Source organism: Ylistrum balloti, unplaced genomic scaffold (assembly GCF_031769215.1).
Source record: "Ylistrum balloti isolate Yb309-2 unplaced genomic scaffold, AGI_CSIRO_Ybal_v1 Utg370680, whole genome shotgun sequence".
Classification (NCBI taxonomy): domain Eukaryota; kingdom Metazoa; phylum Mollusca; class Bivalvia; order Pectinida; family Pectinidae; genus Ylistrum; species Ylistrum balloti.
Genome location: NW_026782410.1, coordinates 43,069 through 65,467, shown reverse-complemented (window position 1 = coordinate 65,467; position 22,399 = coordinate 43,069). Strand labels below are relative to the sequence as shown.

The window sequence follows — 22,399 nt, the reverse complement described above, 5'->3', positions numbered from 1 at the left end:
TTATGAAGAAAAATGCCATAAATTTGCAATTTTCTCCCGTTATATAGTTTTGGATGCAAATTTCCATCAGAAAATCGGATAGAGCTTTACTTGTTTCATATGTGTACCAAAAACCAGCTAATTCCATGTGGTGGAACGTTCTCATATCGCCGCCTGAATGTGGTTGTAAATTGAAAGAAAAGGGGAAATGAGTAACAACCTTGTCTGAAACCCTATTATATAGCTTATTATATACAAACTTTTATATTGAATATCAGAGCGGATATTTTCATGACAGTTTTATGATGTGTAACTGTTACAGTTCTTGGTTTTCAAATCATAACTCAAGACCCTGGGTGGATTCTCTAGGCATTTTATTGCATGTAGGAAGATAACAAGAAGAACCCTGAAATATAAAATACATTTCTGAATTTTCTAATCGTGTGGCCTTGTACATTTATCCGTATCTTCTTGTCTTTGTCTATACGTTTACGAAATCATTCACTCGACGCTAGTTATTGTCCTATCTCCAAAGCGTTGTGGCTCTGTCAGGGTTGGGACCCTGACTTGTCCCACTTTCTTTGTGCCTGCCGACCACGCCACATCGAATGGATAGATTATCCATATGAAACACTTTATTTTGTTCTAAGTAATAAATCAATTCTGCGCTTCTTGGAGGTATTGAATGTGATTTATTATATTGTCTTGTTATTTTGTGTAATTAGTTGTTCGTTATTTATCACACATTTTCGCATAATTGTACCAAACTACTAAGTATTAGCTGTTTACAGCGATCATCGGTGGCTTGCTACTTTGTTACTTTATCGACGCTTCATAAACCAATCGTTATTGTTTCAAGATGGAGGGTAAATGTGTTGGAGAAGAGTGTCAAGTATACTTCAAGAAACGTAGTGGCAATAAGAACAGAAGTGCACGCAATGTAAATAGTCCACATTATAAATGGCTCCTAGATACGCTAGTGCAACAAGGATTGATGTCAGCAAAGGAACAAGCATTTATTTGCCAGAAGTGCTACATAAAGTATCTTCGGAACAATAATCAGCCTGAACCTGAACCCGAGCAGAACCAGGAAATAGAGGAAGAAGACGACTCCCCGTCCCATATCCTGCCGTTGCTGACCCTTCATGATCGTTTGATCACACACAAAATGCTGTCTCTGTCTTGTTACCTTTCAAAAAAATGGAACAAAATCATCAGTCTTACCAAAACGTGCAAGACATCACCTGATCTATTCACACAAATTGTGGTGTTCCACCTCATACCGCGTCTGCTCCATTCACCTTATTGGTAACGACTTAGATCCGTCTACAGAGGTTGTCCTTGATGATAGAGGTTCCTTGGAATCTCAGTTACCATCAAAATCGTCCGAAATCATTAATGACCTCCTAGAGGTGTCGCACGTCCTTTCACAGAACCAGTCTGCGTTTACAATAAGCTTTTCTTCTCTTGATGACTCGGCATGCATGGCCTGGACAGGTTGGTCCAAAGATCAGTTCCTCGAAATCCACTCGCACTGTTCCCCATATCTTTCATCTGGTATATATACCAAGACTACACACGATGCTCTATTACTGTTCTGGGTAAAACTGAAAACCGACATTTCCTGGAGTCAGTGTTCTTCTCTTTTTGGAATTTCCAAGTCAAGTGTGTCCAAAACTTTCCACTCCATAGTACAGGCATTAGACACATCGATAGTCCCACAATTTCTAGGTCCGGATCACTTGACAAGGGAACAGTTGCTCGGGCACAATACTGTCTTTTCAGAAGCATTTTTTGGAGATAAAGCCACTGCCATATTAGATGGCACCTATATTTATATCCAGAAAAGCTCCGACCACAGGCTCCAGAGAATGTCCTACTGTGGCCAGAAGAAGAGAAACTATGTCAAATTCATGAGCATCGCCTTACCAGATGGCTACATTCTGGACACCATAGGACCATTCACTGGCAGCGAAAATGATGCTACAATTACAAAAAAAGTCATGGACAAGCTAGTTACTTGGCTACAACCAGACGACAAAGTTGTCGTTGACCGAGGTTTTAGAGATGTCCTACCAGTTCTTGAAGCCTCTGGCCTCCATGCTAGCATGCCGTCATACCTGAAACCCGGTCAAAGTCAACATTCTGACGTCCAAGCAAATCTTGACAGAACTATCACCAAATCGAGGTGGATTGTGGAATCCTATCATGGTCGTCTGAAACACTGGACGTTCTTCCGAACGCAATTGGTGTCTAACAGCTTTATCAATGTCATTGAGGCTTTGCTTCGAACCGTCACAGCCTGTCTGAATGGTATTAGAGGACCGATCAACCAGAGATCTCCAGAGAGAGATGCCAAAGATAGGCTAATGGCTGAACGTATGAAGGACCGTTTGACAACACCGAATGGTTTAGCTCAGAGAGTCAAGATAGATCCGGATCTATCTAGACGGGCAAGGTCCGAGTTTGTCAAGATGGATGCATCTTCCGTACTGTTTCCCCGTCTCGATCTTGATTACTTGAGAACCATTACGTGTGGAACGTATCAGATATCTCTGGCTCCTGGTTACATCGCCGAACATTTAAGTGATGACGGAGACTATGAGGTGTGGCTTTACCAGCACTCCCCAGACCTTCTCCGATGTCAAATACATTCTCGACACAAAAGCCAAACGAAATATAACGTTTGGATACGGTTCACCGTTTCACCCGATGTTGAGGTCCCAATAAAGGACTACTACTGCCAGTGCCCAGTTGGAGAGAGAACGATGGGAATGTGTGCGCACATCTCCAGTATCTTGTACTACCTTGGGTATTACAGGACGCTGAAAACCCTCGACCATTACAACCACAGGTAAAGAAATTCTGACAAAACTTGAAATAGTTTTCCATGCGGCAACGGAGTGCATATGTCGAAAGTATGTTTGGGGCTCGATATGAAAGATCCCCGTTACCATGTGACTAACCAAACTCATAAATATAGGTATTATTCAATCGCCCGTAGCTATGAACACTCCCGTAAATGCGAAAACCAACCAAAATCATAAAGACCACGTTTTGTTTGTTGTTCTGTCTATTTGTCAGCCAATGTCTTCAACCACGGGACTTGTGAAGTAGCCATCTTGGATTTTTTCATGAAAAAGTGTTTCTCTCACTTTTTTTTCATATCTGTGTACATATTCTCAACATACCGAGCAAATACTCGGTTTTTTTGTTAATTATCTAAAGAAAGTCGTAAATCTGCAATTCAACCATAGCCTAATTCAACCCAACATTTGAAAATGTTCCATCACTTACATTTTGATGATTTTTCCTCTCATCAATAGCATATTACGTACTATTTAATAGGATAAAAATTGGTTTGCATCCAACGCCCATAAAAGGGTGTATTCTCAAAAAAAAAAAGTTTTTGTGTCTAAAATGTTATCATCGAAAATGGCATTTTTGAGATTGTTTCTTCCATAAAACAGCCAAATGGCGCGATGGAAACATGATTTTTTTGTCATAATCATGCCATGAATGTATTCTTTACGGTGACTATCATTTGATTAGATTTTCATTAATATTTTACATAACATGCACATTTTATCAACACTTAGACAGCTTCTGAAAGGTACAACTTTGAGGAGCCATAAAAAACAAACCAAGTGAACTAAATCTTTATACTTTATAGATTTGTGACCACAACGGCATGGGCAATGCACCACCAACAGGAAATTTGAAGCAGAGAAGGGGCCGTTTTGGAAACCGGCCCTTTGTCCCGGGTAAGAATCAAACCTTACACACTGCATCGTAAAACAAAGTTGAAAGGTAGGAACTCTACCTACTGAGCTATCATGGCTTCTGTTTGAAATTCTGACGATTCGACAATATAAGATGGCGATGTCCTCACATTGTGTTAAAATGACAAATCTTTACTGTTACGATGTAAATATTTTACACGCTTTTCATTTCCAACGGTGCAATCCTGCAAATACTTTGAAAGCGTCTTGTCGTCTTACTTTTCTAGAACACCTGATCTCATTTTCCTCGCATTTTTTCAGGAATCCTAGTTTATTATTATTTTTTCGTTCATTTTATATCCTAGTTTAATTGAATTGGGGTTTGAATTATGATTCTGTTGTCATGTTGATATTTTCTTTGTTGTTTCTGTGACAGCAACAATGTTCACGTGATGGAAATCGCTTACAATACATTGAACTTCAGTTTTTAGAGTATCATTGCCGTGCTGATGATATAAAAACGATGATAATATACCAAATGTAGAAGCAATAAAAAGGTATGATCAACTGTAAGTTAAACTTAAGTCCCTGTTGATCTCACGTCTGTCGATTCCTCGTTTTCAAATATTCTATATCATATTATATATACATAACAGTACCAAGGTAGCAGGAACTAATTAATTTGCATTTTTCCTAAAATCATTGGTCATGTTTGAGATATACCGGTATAGCAGTTTGGTTATGAAATATACATCCTTACATGTATATATTTTATAAACTAGATAACAATTACATTAATAGTAGAGATTTGGAAAATGTCATCTGATTTCTGACATATGATTGCCATGGTTACAAACTACAAACCAAATGCTAAAAATGCAAAAATATTGTAAATTCCAATCTATTACTTCAACTTTATAGAAGAAATTGATTTCTGAACACCTGTCTTAAAATCAACAACACTGTCATGGTAACAAACTACTTACATTTCAGCCAATCAGAAATACTTCACAACTTAACCCCGTGTAAACACTATGAACATTTTCACTTCCTGTTAAGCTAGGTTTTGGTGCGTAGACACAGATTCAAAAATGCCGAAATAGTAATCTCCAACATGAAGCCAAAATATTATTCTGACAAAAATGAAACCCTACATTGTCAATTTCAACATTGCAAGATTTATTTGTTATATTTAATTAAAACCTTTATAATGGGGTAATCTAAAGAACAAAAATATCACCCATGGCAACATCGAGAAACTGTGTTCTGCTACCCAAGCAATGCAATCAATTCGGTTGTTTTTATTGTATTAGCAATTTTAATACATTTGTTGTAAGGGATAAGGTTCCATGTTGATTCGTCTACTTAGGCCCCCCGTTCGAAGATCGACTGTTCATAATTATATTTAATTTATCACATAATTACATGTTATAATGTCACAACATTCATTCATAAATGTTTGTTGTTTCAATATATTTGATGACCTGGAGGACCTGAGGTTGGTTTCAGCTGATAAGATTAACAGTGAATCACGTTTTTTACTACATTAAACATATGGGCTTTCACGTTTCCATAGATTTTGTATTCTAATATATATTTGCAAAGGAATTTTATGGGAAATATAGTCAAATATGTCCTTTCGAAGATCTATTACAATGTAACATCTAAAATCATTTATTTGTGTCCTTGCTGGTTAGCTTAGACATATATGTTTAGATATATATTATTATCATCATTGACAATACCAATAATTGTCTTTACACCATGCTTTCAGATATTCAAAATTAGTCTTTTAAATCTAATCTAATTATTAATTATCATTTATTTTCTCAACATTTTTATATGGAATTTACCCAGTTATTAAAGTTATGAATCATAACATTTCATGCACAACAGTCTTTTACACAACATCGTACAAACCAAAACTTCGTATCCATAGGTAGTAAGAAAACAAATATTTCTTCATTTTTTCAATTCAAACTTGATAGGTTTAAAACTTGTACTGACAAATTTAAAATGACATTTGTGTGCGAACGAAATAAAATTTTAAAATATTTTTATGAAAAAAAGAAAGATAAAACAGTTTTGAAATATTTAATAGAAATATGCTTTGCACATCCATTTACAAGACTTCTAAAGCAAATTGACCAAATAATTAAAAGCTGATAAGACTTTCTATTTTCTGCAGTCAGTCGTGATTTCAGAATTTGATGTGAAGGAAATTTCCATTGGTGTTAGTGGGATTCATAGTAATGATCCAAATGCGATGAAATACATAATGATATATATATATAATTAATAGGTCCATTGAAGTGTCACATAACAATTCAAAGGAAAACAGATACAATATAAAACATTTTAAATGAATTAATAATAACATATGTGACACTATTAAACAATTGATACAAATCACTTCATATTGATTAAGTCACTCTATGTTATTGACTTACAAGACACCCTCTTCATAACTAAGAATGCCCCAGGATTCGTCTCTAATAGTTTTAAAACAAAAGGAGTTCTACAGTGAAGTTAAGAATTTTTTCACAGCATGGACGATACACATATCAGGGTTGTAGGCGCAATATATTTATCACAGCATTCAGCTATGACCACACTGAACAAGACATACACGGCGAACTAACTTTGAAGAAGAAACTCCTGTCTGCTGACGTCTGTTGTATCTCTGGACCTAAATAAATAAATGAGAACGTACTGTAATTTTCTGTCTTACAGCTATGTTAAAACATTTTTACATTCACACAACATGTCATTTCCATTGTTTTCTATGTGAAAGCAAAACCACCATATTTGGTCAATTTAGCAACCTTTGATGCCTCCGTTATCACATACAATATGTAAGATCAATTAACTAGAACGAGATAAACAAAAAGTATGTAAACTCAGATTATGACATCACATTTTTCGTATATTGTTTGTCTTGTAAAAATTCTAAAAACTGACAAAGGAAAACAAAGTATTTTGAACAATAATTCATTTGCAACATTTCGTATCTAAATACTATAACATGGAAAAACAACTTATATATAATGATGAATCACACAATAGTATAAATGATCTTATTGAAACATCAGTACACCACCAGTGTAGAAATGTTTACAACGATGTCGTCCCTTTCTTTCAGGTAATAGGGTTATCTGTATGAAGATGTAGGTGACCAGGTTGTCCGTTTCATAACACGTCAAGTGTATACTAGAAGATAAACATAAGCAGGAATGTTACTCTTTAGAGACCATGTTACAACTAGAGGGTCAAATGGCAGTTAACAATCAAATGGATTCGATCTAGTCATTTATCTGTAGATCTGACGGTCAGAGATCAGAAGGCGTAGCGTGTTCACCACTTTGTCCCTCTATTGCCAGCCAGTAAGAAATATCTCACCATCGTTACTCCGAATGCTGCACAGCGTATTACACAATGGCTATGACATGTGTCCTTTTCCTTCTTACTTGTCTACTCAGACAGCAATGACATCTTATAACATCACTATTTCAATCCATCTATACATGGTCCGTTCTCATCTAATTTTTGGTGTAACGAGAGACATGCAAGTAACGTTTGTTCAACATGTTTGTACGACGAACATCCGCTTTGAGTAATATACAACTAAATGAAAAAAATAAATGGGGTTCCGTACCTCTTTCTTTTTTTATGAGTTTGCAGAATCTCTGGAAGGTGTTCATTTGTCGTCTCGGGTAACAGTACAGTAAGAAAGGACGCCATTATGGCCAATCCACCGAACAACAGCAATGGTAGAGATTCGCCCATGGCCGGGACACTGGATGTCTGTAATGTAATGATAAAATGGTTGAAATCCTTCTTTCTAGTAAAGGACAATTTGAGTAGAACTATAAACTGTACATTTTGACTTATGAAAATGTACATTTATTGCATCAAAAACTAAATCTGCTTTAAAACCATTAACACATTATTAAAATTCGCCCTTTAAAATTAATTTACAAACAACATTTCGTGGATATTTTATGCTTATCTAAATGTTATGTTTCATTTAAGTCAATCGAATAGAATTCATTCGCACGTTTGCGCATATTATAAAAAAAGAAAAGCGAAGGATCTAAAATCAACTTACAGACTCAAATCTTCTTTTGAATCTTACCATTTGTACAATATACGGCATTATGATATATCCAACATTACTAAAGGCACAGCCTAAGCCCATAGCTGTGCTTCGCAGTGATGTGGGGAACAATTCTGCTGCCCATATGTACATAACAGAAAAACCAACCGTGATGCCCAGTTTACCTATCATAGCAAGTGTAACTGTCACAGCATCTAAAATCAGAAGTAGAAAAGTAGAACAACGGGTACAAGTCTTAGGTAGTCTACCTGAATTATAGTAATACGTATGTCAATTATAAATCATTACGCGTAAAAATATATCAAAATGAGTATCAAGAGTTTGATATAAGCGTTATCGCGCTCTGACCCAGGTTTTGTACATGTATACAATGTCAAACAATTATTAAAACACATTATGTAACAATTAAACAATTAATATTGAAAAAAGACAAAAAAAAAAAAAAAAAAAAACCACCAAACAAAAAAAAAAAAAAAAAAAAAACAAAAAAAACAAACAAAAAAAAAAAAAAAAATTTTAAAAAAAAAAAAAAAAAAAAAAAAAAAAAAAACCCCCCCCCCCCCCCCCCCCCCCAAAAAAAAAAAAAAAAAAAAAAAAAAAAAAAAAAAAAAAAAAAAAAAAAAAAGAGAAGGAAACATAATTTGTTAGAATGTACTTACGATTTGAGATCAATATTTCAAGCACTCCAGTTAAAAGCATGAATGCCCCTCCAATAAACATTCCTAGGATAAATAACTTCTTTCGCCCTATCGTGTCTAACAGCGGCAACAAAAGCAGGGTGGCTGGAATTTCAACCAAACCAGCAATCAGCTGGTTCAAGTAAAAATAACCACTAAGGTTGCTGGCATTGAAGTAAAACCCAAAGTAAGTTAGAGAGATCACAAACCTACAGAAAAGGAAAAAAATATTTTTATGCTGGAAACGTAAATTATACAACAGAAAACCGCCACCACTAAACGTATATAAACTTCTTATTGTATTGTGTCCCTTTGTGACAGTATGTTATACTGAAAGGATAAAGAAACGCAGGGTAATATTTTGAAAACGCGTTCTCCAAATAAAGTGAAACTTTGTGGATTGAGTAATTAGGTGATATTTTACCTTGTCATGTATCGAAAATTTAGTCACGGTACAGTGCGCAGCTCTGGTAAATGGAGGAAGGAAAAACCAAGAATCTCGTGCACCGTGTTGTTCTGGTCTCATGCAGCGTTGGTCAAGTCACTCTTCGTTAGTCTTTATACAGACCAACTGCTTCCCTAAAATTAATTGAGAATTTGATTCGTTTTAAGAATGGCACGACTCACAGAAGTTCAGCTGATGCAAGGACAGCTGCAAAATCAGGTTGCTAGGCACTTTGGTGTTAATGTTTCCACCATAGAACGTCTTGTAAGACGTCTTCGGGAAACTAGGCGATTGGCCGATCGACCTAGGTCAGGACGTCCGCGCGTAACGTCACGACGTCAGGATCGCTATATCGTCGTCTCTCATGTGCGTAATCGGCGCCTTACTGCCGTTGAGAGTGCACTTAATGTTCATGGAAATCTTGGGCGTCCTATAAGTTCAATAACTGTAAGGAATCGATTACGAGAAGTTGGTGTAAGAGCACGTAGGTCCACACCTTACCCCTGCTCGACGTCAGCGTCGTATGGCCTGGGTCGCTGCACATGCTTTACGACGGTTTCCACTGAGGCAGTGGAGACAAGTTTTCTTCACGGACGAGTCTCGATTTTGTCTTTATCGATCTGACGCCCGTCATCGTGTCTACCGACGTCGTGGCGAACGTTTTACGGACGCTTGCGTTGTAGAGAGGGATAGGTTTGGGGGCGGTTCAGTAATGGTGTGGGAAAGAATCTCACAAAAAAAATCACAATTGGTTGTTATTGATGGCAATTTAACAGCAGCTAAGTATAGAGATGAGATCCTCCGACCCCATGTTATCCCTTTCTTACAGCAGCATAATCTAACCCTCCAGCGGGATAATGCTAGGCCCCACGTAGCAAGGATTTGCCAAGTCTTTCTTGCCAACAACAACATTCAACCACTAAATTGGCCGCCATATAGCCCTGATTTGTCCCCGATCGAGCATCTTTGGGACCAGTTGGATAGACAGGTTCGAAAGCGCCAGCCACCCCCTGCTTCTCGAGAGCAGTTGACCAGAGCTCTGATTGAAGAGTGGGACAACATCCCCATAAGACGGATTAACGCTCTCATGAACTCTATGACCAGAAGAATAAGGGCCGTGACCACAGCAAACGGCGGACACACAAGATATTGATGACTCAGTTCAATTTCAATTTCAAAATCCTATGGGTCCATTCAATTTAAACGTTAGTACCTCTAAACCAATTTTCAGATGCAAAATACAGACTTTGGAAATTTTTAAGCTTTAATTTATCTAAGTATACAAAATTTCGTTTTAAATGAAGCCCGATATTATACTCAATTTCCGGTTTAAAGTTCATCCTGCGTTTCTTTATCCTTTTAGTATATATATTACCTACCAGTTCGCCCATATTATTAAGGACCTAAACAGCATCGGCCAGGTCGACAGGAGGTGCCACACTCTGTATTGTCTGACGGACTCATCATCATCATCATCGGTCAGTTGTTCAAGTGTCAAATTGTCGGCATAGTGGTTAGATTTGGCGATTTTCAGGATTATGACCCCTGCTTGTTCCTGTTTCCCCTGACTAATTAACCAGCGAGGAGATTCAGGAATTACCCTACACAGATAAATTAGACGGTTAGTGTTAAACTTAAATACCATACCAGTGGATCAGTGAAACGTTTGTATTATTCCGTAAATCCTACCAGAGACATTGATATGTGTTGTAGTAGATATCAACATTCCGAAGATCCTCTAAACTGTAGCATGCATTTATGTCGTTTGAAATTAATTGTCATTGAAATATTAATGGAGGCTTTTGTTGATAAATCGTCAGGTAGTAATGACCATCATTATCAAATAACATTAGATATGACATTATCACCTGACATAACTGTATGAAGTTTCATGGGTATTAGAACATGGTAAACGAATTTGTCGACTTTTAGTTAGTAAATAATATTGTAATGTTTATATACGCTTGTTTAAATAGTAGAAACACATACCACCAATATACCAAAAACAGAGCTGCCGGAGCGGAACAAGCTATCTGAATATATTTCCAATGCCGTAACCCGTAACCAATCCCTGACAATACGATCAGCCCAGCAGTGTAGAAGTAATTTATCAAAATACCAGCCCAACGTCGTTTTGAGGGTCCTACAATTTCTAGACCTGAAAAAATATCAAGGCAAAATACTATGAGCTAAACAAATCAATTCCGATAAAAACATGTCAACGTTTTATTGATGCGTATACCAACGTTTAGAGTTAATAAAAAAATCACAAAAAAGTATGACTAAATACTTTTTTCGAATGTAATAACTAACAATTGAATAAACATTTCATTCAAGTGGCTAAAGGTAGTGTCCACAATCTCTTAAAATCATCTTACCATATTTTCAAAATCTAATTCATGTTACCGAAGCAACATTCGACAGTCGAGTTATTTTGTTGTTTCTGTTGTTAACCCCACCATAGATACTGTTGGCAATTAATACCATGGTTACTGTTGGTAACCCCACCGTAGTTACTGTTGGCAAATCTACCATAGATACTGTTGGCAATTAATACCATGGTTACTGTTGGTAACCCCACCGTAGTTACTGTTGGCAAATCTACCATAGATACTGTTGGCAATTAATACCATGGTTACTGTTGGTAACCCCACCATAGATACTGTTGGCAATCTTACCATTGTTTGTCAAGGCAATCTGTAGTTTGAACCATCTTCTTATTTTAACAGATTTGACAATTCCTTGAGTCGACAATACGTTTAAACAATGCGATCCATTTAATTAATATGGGAATTTTATATTAAATTGGTGTAACTATAGTTCGAGTCGAATATACATTTAGTTAATGTGATGTTACACGCAATGCTGTAGATTGTTTCTTGATGTTAATGACTGATGGTCCGTAAAGCCAAAAGTTAAAAATAATTGAGTTGATTATAAATAATTTTGATATTCAGTTTAATGAATATGATAATAGTTAGAGTCGATATTACATTTAATTAATGTACTAGTATTAATCGACCCTCATGCTCGTGGTGATGCTAGAGATGTAATGGTGGAAATCTAGAGAGGTAGTAAAGGATATCCAAAAGTAGAGAAGGGAAGGCTCAAAAGCTCTTCATTTCAGTCAGTTTTATAGATCTTGGAACATTGTGAACTAGCGTTATTTATACAAAGTGACCAATCGCAATAACGTATCCCCTATTTATCGAAAGGGCTGTTTAAATGACAGTGTATCGCAACTGATTTGTAGTGATAGGACTCCATACATTTCGACTGATTGCCTTTTCTTTGTGCAGGCGCTAAGGTAATAAAGAACATGAAAATCAGTTTCTTAATTTCTGATCATCGAATTATGCCAAAATAAAAAATGGATATTTAATTTAAGTGGGAGATAGAAAAAAAGGACAGATGTAATATTTAGAAAAACACTACGTACCTAACACAAAGGCTGTGATATAAACTGATGTGGCACAGGTTGACTGTATGAATCTTAGAATCGTGAACATGTATATATTGGTTGAAAAGGCAGAGCCGAGTCCAGCCAGCATCAGTAAAGTAGTACTTCCACAAAAAGTGATTTTCCTTCCATATCTGCAATGAAAAACTGTTGAACTTAAATTAATTCATTGACAAGGACTTACGTAGCAAACGTTATAGTACTATCAAACTGAATAAAACACATGTACGTACTTCTATTTATTTTAATTCACCAAAATAAACTGCTTTCGAATAATTATCAAGAATATCTCGTGAATCCATGCATACTTAAACTTTTGAAACGTGCAGGAACATTAAAAAAGTCGTCTTCACGTACTTGTTTGTCTGGCAGCTTCGACGATTATATGTTGATTGTGGATAAACGTTAACATTGCAATAGATAGAACAAATATATTTTCAAATAATCTATTATAAGAAATCCTAATGGGGATCTCGGCCCCTACCATTGCTTGCTCTTTATTTGTTCTTTAAATGTGGGATGTTTTCTCTTCTCTTTTCTCCTCTGTTTTTGCACTTAATGATACGAAATTTGAACATGACCTTGTAGGAATAGTGATAATAATCTTTAATGGCCAAATCCAAGATAGTCGCTTTTGATCCATTTTATTTATCTGATCAATCTCAAAAGCAAACGCTACCAACTAGGGACCAAGGGATATATATATGTTTAATTTGAGAAAGATCCACCCAGTACTTCTGAAGAAATAGCGATAACAAACTTAGGCCAGCAAGATTTAAGTTGACCGCCTTTTATTCTGATCAATCCTATAATTATCCCGTCACAACAAGAGACCAAACAAATCCTTCATACGAAATTTGAGAGCGATATATACAGTACTTGATTTCATGGTTACATGATTTCATGGTATACAATTAAACCCCCAAATATGAAATGTGATCTTATTTATGAAATCAAATTCATTCTGGTTATAGACTTATGTTTTGGTTTCTTATCTTAAACACCGACTTTTCCACATAAAGTTTCTGAATTGTAGAAAAACAACATGATAGGATAGCATTTTAAACCTTCTGTTGTATATATTCATCTTTTTAAAATTACTAATGCAAGATTATGTATATATATCAAAATAGGAGTAATCTAATTCATTTTTATCCATTACTTAAGGGATCGAAGGGTGGTCGAAAGGTGAAGTGGTAACTTCACCACATTTCAACAAAGCGACCAGGGTCCGATTCCCTGACTGGGCGACCACTTGGACAAACAGCATGCTTCTGTTTTGGTAAATGAGGATATTTGTTTTATAACTCACTAAAACTTTTATCATACTTGTTGTATAGCAGATACAGTGTAAAACTCAACAATATTACCTTATATAAAGAATCAGTAAAGGATACAAGGCTAACTGTATTTATTATCTTACCTGTCTGAGATAATCCCTTGTACAAACGAACCAACGATCGACCCACAGTGAATAGCGACTTGTATATACACCGAGATGGACGAGCTGGCGCATACCAGGTTATGCTGGTAACAAGACGTTAAGAAATTTTAGTTCTGACATAGTGATGTTTTACAGAAGAAACAACAAATATTAAAATCATAAAGAAAGTCAGGTGTACATTTGCCTCTGTTGTCAATGTGTCTGATGCATTTTACACCAGTGACGATTCCAAAGACGAAACAGCTGTATGATGCAGTTTAATTCATTATTTTGCTCAACTCGAATTGAGTGTTGCTATTTACATGTTTGCCATTTGTACAGTCTTTGGGATTGATGTCTGATAAATAATACTTGTAGACGAAGTTTGCCGTGATCTGCATTTCACGTGTAACTCGTATATACATGTGGTTGGCTTTCTTTTGAAACTATAAAGTCATGAATCAGAAATATGAAAAGTATGAAATTTATTGAATTACAATTGTATTTAGTTAGTACACATTCAAAATTTGACAGTTCTTCCGATCTGTTTGTTTCCCTCTGTCGTCTCCTTGGTCTCAACTTATGGGCCTTCGTATCACTCCCTAATTCTCGGAGGACGAGAGACAGCTGTATGATGTAATTTCCTCCATTATCTAATTCCGACTTTGTAGGGAAATGTGCCATTGTGTGTCTTGTGTACAAACTTTGCCGCGGGGATGTTTTCCACTAATGAGGATGACGGACTTTGAAGATAAAATAACATTTCTGCGTTGTGTTAGTGAAGATTTATTAACCATAGTTAACACTACAACAGGTCAATGACATGCTGAACACATCTACTTCGAAAGTAACTTATCGTTACATATGTAATAACATCACCGCATTCGTTATAGTTTTGATATGCTAACATATATCTGCAATGACATTATTAGCAATATAACGATCTGTAAATAGCGTGTCGTATATATTATTTATCATTATGTATACGTTTTATAAACGACTACAACAAACTGTCGAGCGATGACATCACTAAGATTTGAATCCTTTATAGATTGTCAATCTAGACTATATATATTGTTTTGATAAATGCTTCAATGTCGTTAGGCACACTAAATACTTACAATAATTTAAACACTTTTAATTTACTTTCTCTATTATCTAATAAAGCCAGGAATGATGCATTGGTCCAATAGAGGTTACAAACTAGCATGTATTTTTAAAATTTTATCAATTATAACGTCATTGGTCCACCATTGGTTTATTGTTACTTTATAATCTTTTGATAGCAAGAGTCATTTCAGGCTATGTTGGTGAGGTAGAGGACAACCGAAATTATAATTCGCATGCTATTATATATGGAATTATAATTCCGGCTGTCCTTCATCTCGCCAACCTGACCTTAAATGACTATTTGAGGAAAAACAAGAAAAAAGAAAAACCCACCGACCTTGCAACCAGTATCCGGGAATTGCTCAACTCGGGAGAGCTAGTGATAAAACTTTTACTAAAGGGCAGACGCCTTAACAAGTAGTTTATCAACATGCTATATATCCCAGTAATATTCACCATTATTTAATATGCAAAACCATATATGCTTACATCTATATCGCTGGTGGGGATCTTGTCTGTACGAGGCCGTCTCATGACAATGAGAAGGTCTTTCTGGTCTAGAAACTCTGGTAATTCCCGAAAGCGTTTGCCTTTGGGAAGGGACTAACGGCTGCTTGTCTGACTCTGTCACTGATCCTGGCGTTTCAGGTGGTGATGTTTATTGCATTGAACTGTCTTGGTAACGGGCCAACCCTTTCGAATTCACAGAATTGTCTGGTGTCAAGTCATGTTCCGCTATCCCGCTGTCTCATGGTATATGGTGTACAGCTGGCAAACATCTCAGTGCTCTCTTAACACGTGTACAGATGGTTTTAGATTTTAAAAGGATAAGAGCAATTAAGGACAGAGATCGTACATGACCGGGTTTCCACCTTGGTGGTCCACTTTCATCCTTCGTACAGGATGACGAGTCTGTCTCAGGCAAGTCAGTTTGGTCGGCTTTTGTGTCACTCGTAGCACGCAGTTCCCTCCTACTTACTACTATTTTGCTTTGTGGTTTTGTTGCCCCTATATTCTGCGTCTTTTGGGCCATATTTATGACTTCTTGCTCTTGCGCAGACTCGCTGGTCTTTGAGTCCCAGGGTAGAGCTTCGTCTTCCACTCTGAAGTCAAGGTTGTGAGGCGCTTTGTACCTAAATGCCGTTTTGTGGAGCCTCCTTAGGGTTCTCTCAATTCTCTTGAATTGGCCTCTCAAGCTGGCCCGTTTCCTCAACCTAGAACCAATGGTCACAACGAAGTACATGCACTTGGTAGGTAGGTCACGGGTATGGCAGCGGAGGACGACTTTGTTCATCTCTCGCCTGGTAATTATTGATAATGATCCTTCCGATTCCTGTGATAACAATCCCCAATGACCTCAAGGCGGGAGCTAGTCTGACTCTTCAATATATTCGCCTTCATTTCTACCGGAAAGAAGTCGGATTGCCATATTTCAGGATTTGGTTTTCCTAGGAACCGTTCAGTACGGTTCATTGCATATTCTGTTCTGTTCTGGCGGAAAATCTTCACAGGCGCAAGTTGAAACTTAATAATTAGTAAATCAAAGTTATTAATGCCCATATATAAAAGTTAAATACACGTACTTACCTCCGACACAAACGTGGATGTAAAGACAGTCTGATCATATTTCCAGACTGAACATGCGTATGCGGTGGTGTTACTTTCTTCCCCATGTGACTTGTTGCCATACGCTTTGATCAGACATTCGCCATATTGTAATTCTCTCGAACTATTTTGGTAATTTCTGGGGTCTACGTCATAGGTAGTTGAGCCATTTTGAGCAATAAGTGGTGCACATCTGTTTGAAAATAGAGGAGAATGTAGAACGTATGCCAATGATTTCTTCACCACTCAAATATGTCGAAAACCTAGATCTCTACTCGTATGCATAAAAAATTTAGTTATTTTCTGACGCTTGTTCTTAAAAACTATAACATTAATGTTACTCGTCCAACACTAACTTCATGACATTATCTACTCCTCAAACTAGACGTAATCATAGACAAGGACATAGGCATTACCAAGAATCTAGCGAATATACGGCCATGTTTGGAAACTCAATGGATACTTTAAAAAAAAACATTAGATGTTCATCACTTTCAAACTACGTTAAACTCGCTTCCTCTTTTAAAGTGGATTCAGCTTACTGAACTGGTGACTTGTGGAAACTAGCCAGAGAACTTCATAAAATTATTGATAATGGGGCATGTCCGTAAAAATGGCCGCGATCCTTCAACAACTCACCAATTTATGAATGTTGAGTTTGTAAATACAAATGTTAAGGAGTTGATGCTATAAACATCAGTAATGTTTTACACCTGAAGTCTGTTCAGTCTGCTAACATTCCACCTTACTTTAAATGTAAAAATACCTCTGTAATTTCCTACAGTTACTCCAAGTCCAATGCATCCAACCTTTTCAACTACGAACAAACGCTGCAGCAACTGAATGCAGATGACCTTAGAACTCTGTCAGCTTGTTCTACCTCTACTCGTAATTATGGTCCAACTGGGTACACAGTAACTGCTGAGTTAGGCATTATTCAAAATGTTCAGATACAAGAGGTTTTCATGAAGGGTCCTAAATATCGTGAAACCCCGTCCGTTAATTGGAATGTGAATTTCAAGATCCTCATGGATTCTATGCCAGAGAATAGTCGAAACGAAAACATGCTGTCATGGATTCACTTTCTCAGTGAGTTTAGTCCATTCGGTCCATCATTCGTTAAATAATTTGCAGCTTGATCTCGAAAATGAAAACAAGATACAGGTCAGCTTTCCTCGATCCTGATGTTAAATCCAAACGTCAAGATTTACATAACAGGTATGTTATTCTGCCTACAGATAAGGCGTCCAATATTTTGATCCTTGTCTGCAAACATTATTACATTTCCAAGTATACAAAAGAACTGGGTTTGCTTGATAACAAAGGAAACCCCACCTATGCATCATGCAATCTTTCAAAAGAGGAAATATTAGCTAATCATGCTTCGGTATCACAATCATTTAAATTACCTGTTAATGATAAGGATACAGACCTCCCCCGTTTATACTGGATCCCTAAACTTGACAAGAATCCATATAAACAACGTTTTATTTCTGGCTCGTCTCATTGTTCAGCCAAGTCTTTGTCTAAACTACTGTTGCAGTCTTATTGTTATACTGATTACTCAAGAAGTGAAATTAATAGTATGTGGATTTTGAAGAACTCAAAAGAGCTTTTGACCAATCTTCAACACCATCTTCTAAAAAAACAATTCCTTCTATAAGAACATTTGATTTTTCCCATCCTGTACACCACCATACTCCATGCTAAACTAAAGGAACGCCTTCGTACACTTGTTATGTACCCAAGTCAAAGAAGAAATACACGATGGACGAAATCATGAAAATGATCGAGTTTTTGGTTGACAACATCTTCGTCGAGTTTGATGGTTAGATCTTAAAACATACTATTTGCATACCTATGGGAACCAACTGCGCCCATCTGTGACTGACTTGTTTTTTTTTCATACGAGGCTGAATTCATTGAAGAGCTTATCAAAACAGTTCACAAAGACCTTGCAAAGTCATTTAATTTTACTTTTAGATATAATGATGACGTTTTGTCTTTAAATAACTAGAAATTTATTGACTATGTCAATCGTCCACCAGAACTGGAAATCAAAGATACGACAGATTCTTCTACATCATCTGCTTATCTCGATTTTTTCCTACAACGAAACCAACATGGACAGCTTTTCATCAAGTTGTATGGTAAACGTGATGATTTCTATTTTCCTATTGTGAATTTTCAATTTTTGGATAGCAATATTCCTGCAACTCCGACCTATGGTATTTACATGTCACAGTTGATTTGATAATCATGGGTCTGTTCCTATTATTATGATTTTCGTGCAAGAAGTTGTCAACTTACTGACAAACTCGTAACACAAGGGTTCAAAAGATGCAGGCAGATGAAAATTATGGGGACGTTTTATGGTCGCCATAGTGATTTCATTGCGAAATATTCTATTTCTTTGTGCGAATTTAGTCGTAATTGATGCTCGTTAGTTTGCCTGTTGGTTCCGTTGTTGTATACCTTGTTTTCATTTAAGAACGCGACATTACTTACTTGAATTGACCAATGTTTACATGGCGGTTGTCGTCGATGAAGCAAAAGACGCTTACTCTTCCAGAACACCTAGTCTTATTCTCCTTGTTCTTTTTTCAGGAACTCCGTGTCAATCTTTCTTTTGTAAATAGTTTGCCCTTGTTTTATGGAATTCGTCATATTATTATGTTGATATGTTGGCATTTTCTAGATGATTTTTGTTCAAAAGAAAATTGTTCTGTAGATAAATGAAATCACATTCTTGTTTCGCTGTATGCAGTCGTATCTAAACGTGATAACAAAAGTTGAATACAACTCTCATCACAGCAACTTAAGAAATTAAAACTTGGGTATTGAGTTCATAATTATCAACAAAACGTCAGACAATTCGGGCGAAACTCTCATCGATACAACCTTATATTGGTATCAATGCGGGGCCCTTTTATTTTATTTGTTTAAGCCTTGTTTCAGCCCGTTCAGTGAGAATATATAAGCAAGTTAACAAATGTTACGATCTTTTAAGATCTTTTTATGTAAATCTCTGGACAGAGTCTGCTTAGAATATACAAAAGGCTTCTGAGTTACAGACATCAGGAGGTAACGTTATCGACATATACAAGATAACGAATGATGTCTAGGATGGAAACACGTCAGATTTCCTGTCACTGTGGCAGAATTTTCCCAAAAGACATTGTACCATGGGAAATTTAAAATAACTCTACTCACAACATTCAAATACTGAGATAAAGAAAATGATAATTTTCCTTACGAACAGCAAAGTCATGGAACAGTCTGCCTAAGGGCACCATCAATATATACATTTGAGAACAGACTTGACGAACACTTGATTAATGAATGATATATAAGTACAGAGCTTAACAACTCGTTAAATATATTATTTCTATACCGAAACTTTCATTCATTTATACAATAAAATACCTAAATATTGTTTCCAATTGTGATGATTATATTTATTTAGATCCTATATCGGCAGATAAACTCAACTTAAACAAAACCGAGGAAGCCACTTAACAAATTAAACTAAATGCTAAGAACAAAAGACAATCTGATTAGCAAATGTTGTTAACGTTACCGTAATCTTAACCACGTAAGTGTTTTTTATGCATACGAGCTCATCTTCTCTTAGTTTATCTAACGCTTTTTTTCTGTATTTCTGAGATTCGGAGATTTTATTTTTTCGTGCGATATAGAAGAAACATATACCCTGGCATGTGGTTTGGTTAGAACGAACTCTCCAATCATGTAAAGGCTCAAATTACCTAACCTGGGCAACATTCGATTTCAAGGATAGGACAATCAAACGTTTTGAAGGTGATCGCACACGAATACATACTGATGTCTTAATATTTTCAAAAGACACCAGTGAATAGGCATCTTTTTTCATATGACATGATCTAAGTTCATTCAATAGTATGAGGTTTATCTTACCTGTGTATCGGAGTATACATTAAATATGCGCTTAAGATATCATACATAGCGATGCACAGGACAGGCAGACAGAGCAAAAAGTATATCCTTCTTTGGTAAGGTCCGAACTCTCCAACCAATTTCAAGATGGCGTCAAACTGCATTCTGTCTACGTTTACTGCGCTGTGAACTATTAAATGTTAATATGTAAGATTAATTCATTTAACATTGTGCTAGATATTAGTCAGATGTTTCATCATAATGTATCTGCCTATGTTAATTTAGTACTTATATCTACTGTGAACAATTATGTATTGACCAGTTACTGATCTACTACACATGTTCATGTATTAGTTTGTTCCCTGATTATATAAGTCATTACCTGAAGCCTATCTAAGCAGTTTGTATGATGGTCAGTGTAACCTTATCCTGATGTAAACAGCCACATATGTTGCCATTTATGTGTGGACTAACCATGTCAATGACTCATGTATACTTCAATCCATGTTTACCTGTTACTAATGTGTATTAGTACTTCATCAGTTAATTAACATGGCAAGTATAAATACGACCACCTTTGTAGCTAGAATGGATCGGTTCCTGAAGGTCAGAAAGGAGAGAGGCTAGTCTCCACTGGCCGGACCCCCGCTCGTTCGGGCTTTTGCCCGAACAAGAACATCTCAACTCTAGACCCAACTAATGAAATTAACAATTTTTCATTTTAGCTGCAACGATATTGGTTATATTAATATAAGGAACATCAAAAAATGTGAGAAAGTTAAATGTTGATAAAACAAAACTGTGGAAATGGTCAATGTCTAAAACCTTTATATACTAGTATGTATGTGTAATATATTCTAAGAGCTTGGGTTGATAAACTACTGGAACATTGAGATATAGCATCCACAATTATTATCTATAATTTATGGCCTGAATAATTACAACTTGGTTATGTCAATAGACTAGAAGGTCTTATAACACAGCGGTAGAGGACGTTTGTTGCAGCTTTACTGTAATCCTATGTACACTCAGGTCGGAAACAGTGTGACGAGATGGTAAACAGAGTATAGACAAAAAGCACACAGGAAGGTAACAATGCACTGTAGTCAATTCGGCTACGCTGGCAAGTACTAAACAGGAACAACAGGGGTCACCAGCACTCGCATATCTACAACCAGTTGTGAGGGTAGCCGAATGGAATATAGTACATTGTTACCATATTGAGTAACAAAAATGTTTAGAATGATAGCTAGCGATCTATTTATAACATTTTATCTCCTTGTGGTAATTTTTCTCGGCTGATCAGGTGGGTAATACAATCTGCAGCGAAAATTTTTTTTCTTCATATAATTTAAAAAGTAAAAAGATATTTATTAGATCTGGCGGAGTCTTATATTGATATCATTTGATAAATCATGTGAAGTGTATGTACCGTAATCATTTTAGGAGTATACATGTTTAATTCTATTTGATTTAAGGTTTACATATAATTATGGGACCACAAAAAATCATTGATAGCATACAGTGTAATAATCAATCCTGATTATTTTGAATTATCTTCCATATCAGTAATTTACCCTATGTACCTGACGTCAGACATTAGCTCTAGATCAACAAAGACTTCTGACCAAGTGTAAACCAACATCTAAATGCCTTATCATAACCCAGAAACAGTCTACATGCACATTTCTAACTGTACAGTCGTATTTCAAACTAAATTACTGTAGATTCCATAGATTTTTATACATTTACAAAAAGATTTGGGGAAAAAAGAAGGATATGTACTTACCACACTCGGATGCCTCTTTTGATATTACTCTGTAGTACGTTGTTCGGTTACAAACACAACAACGTCATCAGCACAGTGTAAGTCTTTTTGTGAGATAGTGTCACTAGTTTACCTTGTTGAAGTTCTACAGGATTATGTTCTTATAAACAGCATCTTT

The 22,399-nt window shown here is 36.2% G+C and overlaps 1 protein-coding gene across 1 annotated transcript; it reads right to left on the bottom strand.

Moving 5' to 3' along the window:
• Positions 1 to 5,814: 5,814 nt before the first annotated feature.
• LOC132557500 (organic cation transporter protein-like) lies at positions 5,815 to 22,399 on the bottom strand. Its single transcript, XM_060221989.1, has 11 exons — positions 22,243 to 22,399; positions 20,475 to 20,643; positions 16,521 to 16,731; positions 13,824 to 13,927; positions 12,380 to 12,534; positions 10,930 to 11,098; positions 10,320 to 10,541; positions 8,478 to 8,704; positions 7,837 to 8,012; positions 7,357 to 7,505; positions 5,815 to 6,390 (listed from the first exon to the last, which is right to left on the bottom strand). The coding sequence occupies exons 2-11, from the start codon at positions 20,615 to 20,617 to the stop codon at positions 6,339 to 6,341; spliced, it is 1,608 nt and encodes a 535-aa protein (XP_060077972.1). The 5' UTR covers positions 20,618 to 20,643; positions 22,243 to 22,399; the 3' UTR covers positions 5,815 to 6,338.